Source organism: Gobio gobio (assembly GCF_949357685.1).
Source record: "Gobio gobio genome assembly, chromosome: 21".
In the NCBI taxonomy this organism is placed as follows: domain Eukaryota; kingdom Metazoa; phylum Chordata; class Actinopteri; order Cypriniformes; family Gobionidae; genus Gobio; species Gobio gobio.
In genome coordinates, this window is record NC_137117.1 from 16,107,322 (window position 1) to 16,119,539 (window position 12,218).

General features: G+C 37.6%; 1 protein-coding gene across 1 annotated transcript; it reads right to left on the bottom strand.

The window, feature by feature from the left end:
- Positions 1 to 6,221: 6,221 nt before the first annotated feature.
- On the bottom strand, positions 6,222 to 11,509 carry hoxc8a (homeobox C8a). Its single transcript, XM_079803648.1, has 2 exons — positions 10,930 to 11,509; positions 6,222 to 9,597 (listed from the first exon to the last, which is right to left on the bottom strand). Exons 1-2 carry the CDS (start codon positions 11,363 to 11,365, stop codon positions 9,281 to 9,283), a joined length of 753 nt encoding a protein of 250 aa, XP_079659774.1. The 5' UTR covers positions 11,366 to 11,509; the 3' UTR covers positions 6,222 to 9,280.
- Between the last annotated feature and the right edge of the window lie 709 nt (positions 11,510 to 12,218).

Genomic DNA, 12,218 nt, shown 5'->3' on the forward strand with positions numbered 1-12,218 from the left:
TCGGTAATGGCATAGTCTGCACATTCTCCAGAGTTAAATGAATGTTATCATTGGCCTATTTATTTGTAACGGATGTTCACAATTGCAAATTCCAGTGATGAGTCTTATAGCTTTCTTATCCAAGCCCAACTTTCCTACCCTGTCATCTGTGTCGATGTATCTATGCGAAAACAAAATCCATAATAGTAACGTGACAGCTGTAACAGAGCTCTCATGTGCAGCTAAGCACTTATAACAACACGCGACCCGAAGGGGCATTATGGTTTTTAACTAGCACAAGAAAATTCTGTGAAATTATGTGGCCGCGTAATGACCGCCATGAATAAGACGTTTTGAAGTAGAGCGAACTCACATTGCCCTGCGGTTCTTGTAAGGAAATGTTTGGAATTGAAAGTTCGCCTGGAATTTGTTTTCATTTTCGTGGCAACTGAATTATGCCTTCTATGATTCAAATTCAATAGCGGTGGCAGACACGAGATTGGCCCAAAGTTTACACAAATGATAGTCAGATGGCAATAAATGTGTCAATTTCATAAACCTGTTTGGAACTTTGCTATTAACGTCAAGAATAACTGTAATACACAAATGAATAAATCTCATGCACTTTATATACGTACAGGCATAAGGATTAGTTAAATAGGCTCCATTTTTTAATGGCAAACAAAAGACAAGCATTATCCCGAGGCAAAGAGGAGACTCACAGTAGAAGAACCCCGCCCTCCACTGGCGTTCTCTCTCTCACTTACACACAAATACACCCATGCACATCGAGGAACCATATGCGAGCCCACACAGAAGCATTCTGCCTTAATAAATTACCAATCCAGTTTTTTGTAAAATAATAGAGAAAATGAGTTCACACAAACCTAGCTCTGTAAGTGAGATTATCTGTTTCTTTATACAAGAAAAAAATCTGTCCATACACTTCTTTCACAAATAAACACAGCATAAGTAAAACTTTTCCAGTTCGATTACTAAAAAAAGGTTGTCCTTACCAGCAGCTGCATGTTCATAACAACTGATTTTAATATTGTCACCTTTTTTTTCTTTTCTTTTTTTTTCAGTCCAGCCGCACTTGTGGATTTCAAGAGGCCCATGACGGAAGGTTGCAGCTCTAGTTTTTTGTTCAGCGGAGGACCAACGGATTTGATTAAAATGCTACCCCATAATAACATAACTCACTGGCTATTACATTTAAAGCTTCATGTTTGTCAATACTGTCTCATTACAAATATAAAACTAATAAAAAAATAAAAGTAGACGGACTGTTTCTGTATTTGTGTTTTGAAATTACTTTATTATTATTTAATTTTTGATTATTAATATCAATTGCTAAGAGCCACCATACACACATATAATAAAATATTACAAATATTTTACTTGAACATTTTTGCTAATTAGTAGGCCAAATGAATATTAATATGTATGATAATAACGCTAGTAAAGCAATGCTTTTGACATATATTTAAAATTTAACGCAGAATTACTAGCAAATGCCAGGCACATTCCCACATGAAAATTAAGATCTGGATTTTATATCTTATGATTTTAGGCTCTGTATAATGCCTTGCATATGGAGCAGGCACAAGGTGGCAGTGTTGTTTGATTTAGTCCCACGGAATGACAGTGTTGGATGATTGAACACGTGTGTGTGTGTGTGTGTGTGTGTGTGTGTGTGTGTGTGTGTGTGTGTGTGTGTGTGTGTGTGTGTGTGTGTGTGTGTGTGTGTGTGTGTGTGTGAGATAGAGAGAGAGAGAGAGAGAGAGTGTGTGTGTGTGTGTGTGTGTGTGTGTGTGTGTGTGTGTGTGTGTGTGTGTGTGTGTGAGATAGAGAGAGTGTGTGTGTGTGTGTGTGTGTGTGTGTGTGTGTGAGATAGAGAGAGAGAGTGTGTGTGTGTGTGTGTGTGTGTGTGTGTGTGTGTGTGTGTGTGTGTGTGTGTGTGTGTGTGTGTGTGTGTGTGTGTGTGTGTGTGAGATAGAGAGAGTGTGTGTGTGTGTGTGTGTGTGTGTGTGTGTGTGTGTGTGTGTGTGAGATAGAGAGAGAGTGTGTGTGTGTGTGTGTGTGTGTGTGAGATAGAGAGAGAGTGTGTGTGTGTGTGTGTGTGTGTGTGTGTGTGTGTGTGTGTGTGTGTGTGTGTGTGTGTGTGTGTGTGTGTGTGAGATAGAGAGAGTGTGTGTGTGTGTGTGTGTGTGTGTGTGTGTGTGTGTGTGAGATAGAGAGAGAGAGTGTGTGTGTGTGTGTGTGTGTGTGTGTGTGTGTGTGTGTGTGTGTGTGTGTGTGTGTGTGTGTGTGTGTGTGTGTGTGTGTGAGATAGAGAGAGTGTGTGTGTGTGTGTGTGTGTGTGTGTGTGTGTGTGAGATAGAGAGAGAGTGTGTGTGTGTGTGTGTGTGTGTGTGAGATAGAGAGAGAGTGTGTGTGTGTGTGTGTGTGTGTGTGAGATAGAGAGAGAGTGTGTGTGTGTGTGTGTGTGTGTGTGTGTGTGTGTGTGTGTGTGTGTGTGTGTGTGTGTGTGTGTGTGTGTGTGTGTGTGTGTGTGTGTGTGTGTGTGAGAGAGAGTGTGAGAGAGAGTGTGAGAGAGAGTGTGTGTGTGTGTGTGTGTGTGTGTGTGTGTGTGTGTGTGTGTGTGTGTGTGTGTGTGTGTGTGTGTGTGTGTGTGTGTGTGTGTGTGTGAGAGAGAGAGAGAGAGTTGTTGTTGTTGATCCTGATTCCGTGACAAATATTAAGATGTGTCTAGAGTGTTTAATCAGTTGTTTGCTACGTAACACAAGCAGTTTACGCTTTATGAGTTGAGCAAGTGTAAATGATTACTACAACCGTTTGTCATCAGACGGACACAACCCAGAATACATCAGTTTGGATACAAGTTAACGAGACTGGTTACATTATAACACTGTCTCTCAAAATATAGGCTCTCTCTCTCACTCATGAATATCTCACTCGTAAATAATTCACATTTTCTAGTGAAAATCATATAACGACCAAGGATGCAATCTAGAAAGAAAATATGACAAAAATAACTACTACCAATACAGTTACAAAGTCCCATAATATGTGTTGAATATATATATATATATATATATATATATATATATATATATATATATATATATATATATATATATATATATATATATATATATATATATATATAGTTTGTAAAAGGCCTTACATTCGTGAGTGTTCTCTAATTTGCACATTATTATAAAGCTATTCTATGAAGTCATTCATAGAGAAAAAAAAATGCAAATATTACAGTCAGCTCCAGTATCCAGTAAGCCACACGTATCAAATAACCACAATCAAACAAATAACCTGACAAAGCATGTTTTTAACTATTTGAAAGTAAACTCATTAACCCCAAACCACACCCGCTTGGACAACTTAACTAAACTTTAAAAAATTACATTCATTTCCGAGACAATTAGCTAATAATCAACAATAGTACCAGAAAGCAACAACACAAGTCACTTGTCAACGAGGCTGTGCGTTCACAATCCATAAAGTATTAGAGGAAACGACACAATAAAAGTACATTTATGTTGCATGTCCCTCTTGAACATCCGAATACAGTACTGTCAAATCTCCGTGTATTGTGTAGCTACACGTCTTTAAAAAGCCAATAAGCAGCGTAGAATCTTTACTTACCAGCGTTCGCTGTTGTCTGTGTGACGCACGTTCGATGGTGTTCGATAGCAGCACATCATGCTAGGCAACGGCACTAGGATCTAGATCCCATTCTCCTGTACTCTTAAAAATGTTCATCTTTCGAGCTGAAATTATCATATTTACGCAAGCTAAACCCCTCAAGCTCCAGCTAACAATGCTGTTTTCTCCTCTAGGGGATCAGATAGGTAGAAAGGAGACTGGGGAGGCGGCGACGTCTGAGGACAGTCAGTCATTACTAGCGATGAAGCAGACGAGCCAAGATGGTGTTATATTATAGAGCGTTTTAAAAATCCGACTGAGATATTGAGTAAACAGAAAACGGGAAAAATGTCTGGTGCTAAGATCATTTCAACACCACAGCGAGCTCGCAAGTCGATAGATGGGGATATCCAGTGGAAGACAACAGCACAAAGTTCATGTTCATAGAGTGAGGACCACGTGGTCTGACGCAACCAATGACCGCGTGTATTCAGTCGTAAACTTTTATTACTTAGCTGTAAATTCCCCCTCTAAACAACTAGGAATGTGTTACGTTTCACCCTCTCTCAAAGATCGCATTTCCCATTTTCTTCCTTCTTTTTTCCCTTTTTTTGTTTCACAAGTTGATGGCACTGATAAACCAGTTTTATATTCGTTATAGCATATTGTGATAAAAACCAAATCCAATTAGTCCAATACTATTAAAAGCTTAATGATGACATTAACATTTTTCGATACTGGGTATTGTGAAAATTGTAAAACAGTATAAATAGCCTATAATGGGCAAAAACTGTATTAGGTGTCTGTTAATAAACGTGTGCAAGCCCTATTTTGTTCATCAGAATGTGTAAATATAAAAAGGAAATACCCATTGTCCTGTGTATACCCACAGTGTCATTTTTTTTAAAGAGAAAGTATTAATATTCATAATTAAAAGTGTAAAAATCTCAATGCAGCTGATAGGCTATTTACCTCATTTGACCCGTTGGAGATTTTGTTTTGGGCTAGTCGAAGCTGGTTGACTTTATGTCTGCAGCAGTTCGGGTCACATTATAACTCAGAATCATTGGGAGACAGATGTTTTTCTCCTAACAGGCACTTTTTCTTTTAAGATAAAGTTAAAATAATCACATGAACATTTCAAAAGCATGTGTAAGAGCAAAGTAATTATATCATACACGGGACAAAGCTCATGCGTATTAACTTAAAACCTTATTTCACAAAATCCTCATAAAATTACATTTGTACTTATTAATTGTGTATAGAGGCACTTGTAAAAGTGAACAAAATAAGTTTACAAAAAGTGTAAATATGTATTTACAAAAAACATTTTTAAAACCACCATAAAAGTTTGATTGCTCTTGTGCTGTCAAATGTCTGCATAATAATAATAGGCTAATGCTAAATGAACACTCCTCTCTGTCAGACAGAATTGCTTTATCACATCATTGTAAAAAAATCTAATATGATTACTGATTCAATGATGTTGTTGTTCAAGCCTAACACTGTAACAGTTCTGAAAATGACACGTCTAAAAATGTCAAAGTTCAGAAATGTACAGTTCAGTGTTGTGTTATGGTACAGGCAAGTAAAACCCAATGTTTCGCTAAAGCCTCATCTTATTCTTCAATAGCTAACGCTATGTATCAACGTAGTTGCTTGTCATTTGTTTTCTTTGAACGAAATTCGTTATATGATCTTGATTGGTTAGCCTAATTGATTGGTATCTGAATCATTTATTGCACGTTGATAGCCTAAAAGAAAATTGCATGAGGTATTCTTCAAATAGTTATTTTACCTTGCAATGAATGGAAACAGTTGCAACTGAGCAAAAACCAAACCAAACCAAGACAATATGGCCAAAGCTATTTTATGAAAATAATAATATTTTTTGGGCTAAACCAATCGACACAAGTTAACGAACTCTATATAAGCTGTGCAAGCTTTTCCTTTAATTAATTTAATTAACTCCTATCTTGTTATTTCACAACAAATATGAACAGAATACAAATGGATGTACAAATATTGAATACTGCACTCTAATAAAAAAACAAATAATACATGCACAAATACTTACACTAACGGACATAGCCAAGAGCGGGTACACGGTTTTCCCTTTAATTCATTCCTTTTCACTACTATTGTCCCTAATTTGATAGCACAATCATAAACAGAATGTAAATATGTGTACAGATATGACAACTTCCACTGTTCTAAAAGGTAGGCTACAAATAAAAAAATAAAATAAAATTTCACACAAACATATACATGCACCCTTGCATACATACACTTAAAGCAGTCCCACGTCCACGTTGCTTTCCCTGTGTCTTGTTCTAGCCTGTCTGCACTGCACAGAAATCAAAAGGCAAAAACGTCTGCCCGGATGCGACACTGTCGGGTTTACACCACCAATAAAGTTTACTGCAGGTATAGTAAAGCCTCATTTGGAATGTAACAGCAGTGCAATACAAAGGCAAGGCGGATGGACAATGACCACTGCAATTGTCACTACCACCGGAACTTCCTGAAAAGGTCTATGCCTTAACTAAAATGTCTTTTTTTTTTTTTTTACAACAGGGGACAATCCAACACCACAACAACAAAAGGAGAGTGAAATAAACAATTACGTTAATTATTATTATTATTATTATTATCAGCAGCAGCAATAGTAGCCTCTAGTGTGTACATGCAAACGCAAGAAAATGTTCAAGAATCTAAGCATAATTTTTTTTTAACATCAGTATCATTGTATCAGAATACGTGTATCTTGCCTATCTATGAGATCGTGTTGCATAGCATATTGATAACAGCAAGATTTTGCTACACTTTAACCATTCGTATCTGTTTTGAAATACAGAATTTTAATATTCGTTCAACAAACGTCTATTACACATATGAAAATGCCTTACTTGGCTGTGGTTTGGTACTTTGAAAATGATTTGCCTATTATACCCAATAAATCTCGTTGGTGTTTACAATAAATTCGGATATTCTATTATTATATCCATATTCTGTTTATATTAGCCTAGCCTTTGTGATGTCATCAGCCCAATTGTGGCTACTTTATTGGGCACTAGACTACTGTTATGGCCTGCCATTAAAAGTTGTAAAAGAGACAACACTTTGAACACTCGCACATAAGGTAGGCCACACTAGGATTTGAATGGCGCTAGTAATATTTTAATACATTTAAAGAGATTTTAAATGTCGAAGCATCACCATAAACCTGCATTAAACACATATTTGAAGCTACTAATCCGCTCCTACAGTATATTCTGTCAGATTTGTGTTTTCTGCTAAAAGAATGCAATGCAATGCACATTTAAATATTTCTCATGGATCCTTTCGTCTTTGAATAAGACAGGCATTGACAATATTCAAGCTGGCGTGTCCTCATAATCGTCTTCAGTAAACATCCAAAATTTCACTAAATGTTTTTCAATTTTGCCTTTTTTGTATAGAAAGTATGAAAGACAGTATTCCTCGACCATCGGAAGTTTCATGATTTGTTGGACAACAAATTAGTCTGTTTGCTGGACAAGAGAAGACTGTACATTATAAGAATGTATAAAGAGTAGCCTGTATTGTTGAGAATATACATTTACAGGATTTCAGTAAACTTTATTAGTGATTCAATAAAGGAGATCCCCTAAATGTCTTCTAGCAAGGCCGAGACCTGCGACCTGTCCGCTTATGTTTTCCAGTGTTTCCCAGTGTATTTTGCTGTAAATCTTTTTTAACAAGAGAAAACAAAATATACTTTTAAAGAGATTTTGTACATTTGACAAGACATACCTTGAGTGATTCATACACTGTGCCATCATTTGAAACTGTTACTGGTACTTATGTAAATATTTTTGTTAAATATGGTTACGTGAGGTGGAATTGTACAAAATGAATAATTGAAACTGTGAATTTTTTTTTTCTGTGTTCATGATTATGTTGAAATTTGACATACTAAGTAAAACAAACAATTAAACGATAAAGGGATGATATTTATTTGCACAATTTAGAAAAGGACAAAATGTCCTATTAAACGGAATTTAAAGGTTAACCCATTAAAACCCTTACAGACAGTCGTTTATTATTTGCTTCAGAGACTGAGTTTTCGTTATGTGGAGACAATCTTTCAAAGCTAGAAGAGTTTTCAATTATAAAAACAGATCATAATGGTGGAGCATTGATGGTTTCATTTGCCATTTCAGACATCTCACTGACATTAAATATATACATAGACTTTAAGTCTTGTCGTATTTAACATGTATTTAAACAAAAAGAAGCAGGTTTTGGTATTTGTGAGTGTCTTGTCGACAAGTGGATTCAGGCAAATAAATAAATAAATGAGACGTGATAGAATGAGCCATCTTGTTTATTCTTCTGTTGATTTCAACAATGGCGTGGACACACACAAATTTGTCTATATTCACACGAGGAACACAAGTAAAACGAGCATATTGATAACAGCAAGATATTACAAGACGTACATGAAGGTTATACTCAGTGCAATTCAAAATCTACGCTATAACACCAGCACGATAAATGACTCTCTTTCCTTAGATAAGGTAGGGTAGTAATTAACGTGTTTGTTCATCAACACATAAATGTGCATTTTCTATAGGCAGTTTAAGTTGTTGGGGGAAATGTCTAAATAATTTCAACAAAGCAGCGTGTAGAATAAATTAATAATTAATTCTTGCAAGCAAAACTTTGTTTTAGGTAGTGCCGTGGTATACAATCTTTTAACATTAGGATTGGCTTTGAGCTATTCGTGTCTTCCAAAGACTTCAAAAAGCTCGATAATCATAATAAGTGATTAAAAGGGTAAATTACATAACTTAGGTTTAATACTACAAAACAAGAGTCTATGAAATCTTTAGGTAGAAATGTATATTGCAAATTTCCCATGATTAGGTAGCTTCTCTCGAGATTTTCAAACGATTGCAATCTCTGGTGAGACCAATAAAATAATCGAAAAAATACAAACTGTAGCCTCACATAGAATAACAATAAAGAACAGTTAAGTAATCGATAAAGTATGTAATACAGAATGAATTTTCAACACTTGACATCACCTTTCTCAGTGCACATAGCACTAATGCAATATTGCCATATTCGGATTGCAGAAATAGTGTTACACCGAATACATAATCTATTCTTCTGTCGATTTCATTTGTAATGTCAGCATGTTGTGGCTTGGTTTTATATACAATACCAACCGTTTTTAAAATTGACAAGTTGATGCAATTATTTCAGTATTTTAATTGGTTGCATCTTAGTCATTTTTATCCCCCAGACATCCTCTTTAAGTATGAAATAAATGTTAAACTCCTTTATATGCTTATCATGCTTCTTACATTTCCCTAAATAAAACGATGGGTTATTGTGTTCCTGTTAGTTTGTCAATTTGTCAAATAGCCTACACAGATCCACTTTTCGCTAATGGTAGAGTCCTCGTGTGTTGGTAAAAAATGCTTCTTTTTCTTTGGGCAGGTTTCAGGGTACTTTTGTATGGAGGGGGATTTTCTCACTTTTTGACCCAACTGTTTGTAATAAAATTGGCGCGTCTTCTCTTTCATTGCCCATTCGCGAGACCTCTTCAAAATCTGCCATATAACCATAAAAAAAGACCATAAAATCACTCCTTGCTTTCCTCTTTCTCTTCCGTTTCCTTGTCTTCTCCTTCCTCCACCTCACCGTCCTCGTTGGCCTCTTCTTCGGCCTCTGCTTCAGCCTCTCCTCTCTGGCCCGGAAATTTGTCTTTATTATTTTCTTTTTTCCACTTCATTCGGCGATTCTGAAACCAGATCTTCACCTGCCGTTCGGTTAAGCTCAGCGCGTGGGACACTTCAATGCGGCGCTTGCGTGTGAGGTATGGGTTGAAGAGGAACTCTTTCTCCAGCTCAAGAGTCTGGTAACGGCTGTATGTCTGCCTTCCATTGCGTCTCCCTGGAGCTTTGGAGTGAAATAAAAATATCTGTCAATTGCATGTCTTCATTGCATCGCTCTCTTTTCATTTACATATTATGGGATGTAGTTACAAAAACATGAAGGACACATAAGTTGCTAGCTATTTAAATGTGTACACAAAAAATGAATAAACAGTTTAATTGTTTACAAATAGAAATATATTTTCTTTTTCCCAAACACACACTCACTACACACACACACACACACACACACACACACACACACACACACACACACACACACACACACACACACACACACACACACACACACACACACACACACACACACACACACACACACACACACACACACACACACACACACACACACACTCTCTCTCTCTATCTCAAAATGTGTGTGTAATAGTGTGCCTTATAGTCTAATATCCTCATTACGATTTGCCCCCAGAACATATTCAGGTAGACTATATCAATTTTGGGCAGTCATTGCCGTTATGCCATGGCGTTCCTATAGATCAAAATAAATTGATTTCTTCCATAAATGCGTTGTTTCTATGTTTGAGTCACACAGCAGTTTTAATTCAGGTCAGTAAAGCACAGAATTTCACATAACCTGGTGCGCGGGAGCGCGCGCGCGCACCCACCCACACACACACACACACACACACACACACAGACAGGCAGACAGGCAGGCAGGCAGGCAGACAGACAGACAAACACACACACAGCCTTTCATAGTATCTGTTACTCGAACAAAATAAATAGATTGAAAACCTTTCCTCATTCAGGTTCATTATCAGTTAGTTTTAAAATTTGATCTTCTCAATTAGCCTCAAATACACTTACCATTTGTAAGTCGTTAAAATGTTGTTGTTTTATTATTTGACTGACAAAAAATTATACTGAAACTATTTTAGACTCACTATTGACCTTCAGATTTTTAATTGTATATTTTGCCAATACTGTTTACCACTACACATTACAATCAAAAATCTCCCCTCTGTCCTTTTAGTCATCATAAAGGGGGTTAGACAGGTGATCATTTATAACTATGGCGAGGATAATCTGAATTCAGATAACATCCATACAGTTCTGTGTCTACACAATCTAGCCAACTATAAACACTACTACATTCGTTTTTACAAATAAACAATGTTGTTCCAGTGAAGTGAACAAATAAGAAACGCTGCAATGCCTATATTTTTAAGTACAATTTCGCAAGCTGAAAAGCATAACCCACCTGTGTTTTGATCCCTGTTTATGAACACTGCACGCTCTTGACACACTGACGCAGTCACACAGACAAACTCACAAGCAGTGATTGAACAGAATGTGAAATAGTAAGTGTTCTAACCGTGAGGCCGCATCCATGGGAACATGAGGCTCGGAGAGGAGTTCTGACTTAAGTGGCCTTGTCCTTCTCCAGGGTTAGTGCTATTGGACGATTTACAGTCTGGGTATTGCGCTAAACTGGCCTCTTGCTGGGTACCATAAAGCGGTTGCCTCGGAAGGGCTTCATATCCATAAAATTTCGTAGCGTCTCCGTGACATGCCAATGCACAGGGGTTCTGTTGATAACCAGGGTTGGAGATACCTGTGGTTCCGTGATGGAAAAAGTCCTGTACGTGATGCGACGGGTGTTGAAACCCCGGCGCAGCTGCTCCATGTCCGTACACGAGCGTGTGGCTTCGGGCAACGCTCTGTGGAAACCTGCAGTCGTAGTAAGTTGGCTCTAATGTTTCGCCGCCTTTGTACTTGGAAAAAAGAGGGTTAACAAAATAAGAGCTCATGTTTATCTAGCATTAAAAAGAGATAAAATAAATTCTCCTCTCTAAATGGTGGCAAACTATTGTTGCAGTTCCAAATGGCATGCAACGCAGACAGAGCAACCGGAACTAGATGGAGAAATGCTGCCCCTTCGGACAATCTGAGGCAGCTCCCACTTCAGATCCTCTCGCTTAGTCTCTCTCTCTCTCTCTCTCTATAACGCCAGCCTTTCCCTTTAGCAACCTCAAATCATGGCGTGCACGGTGGATGTGTGTTAAGGTTAAAGCTGGCTAGCTCCGACGGCTCAGTCACAAGCTCGTACTTTTTTTGCCTCCCACCAGCCACCCCCACTACAATGAGACCCCTCACCCCCCCACTCCTTGTCCCCTACACCCCACCCTTTGGCTCCTCATCTTTCCAAAGCGTCCGCAGGCGTCTACCTTGAAGGGGAAACATAGTTGTGTGTGTGTTTTTTTTATTGAATAAAAACGGCTGCACGTATTAAATGAATGAATCACTGAAGTTTTTGATGGCTTCTTTATAACATATCCGCAGGTTACGACAGTTTCATACTGGCCGTATGCGGGTTAGTCCTGCGGTCACGTTGAAACAATTTGTCTGGTATTTCGTTTGTGATATAACTAGGTACATTTTCTTTCAAAAGGCCATATATGCTCCGACCATTACACATCCATTCTGATAGGTTTATAAGGACTACATTACTCAAGTTTACGAACATTAGGCTACGAAGAAGCGGCTACAATGGTTGACACCGCATAACGGTTGACACCGCGTAACAGTTAACACGCAAATTAATAATAATAATAATAATAATGGAAAATATTTATCATTATCATTATCATTATCATTATTATT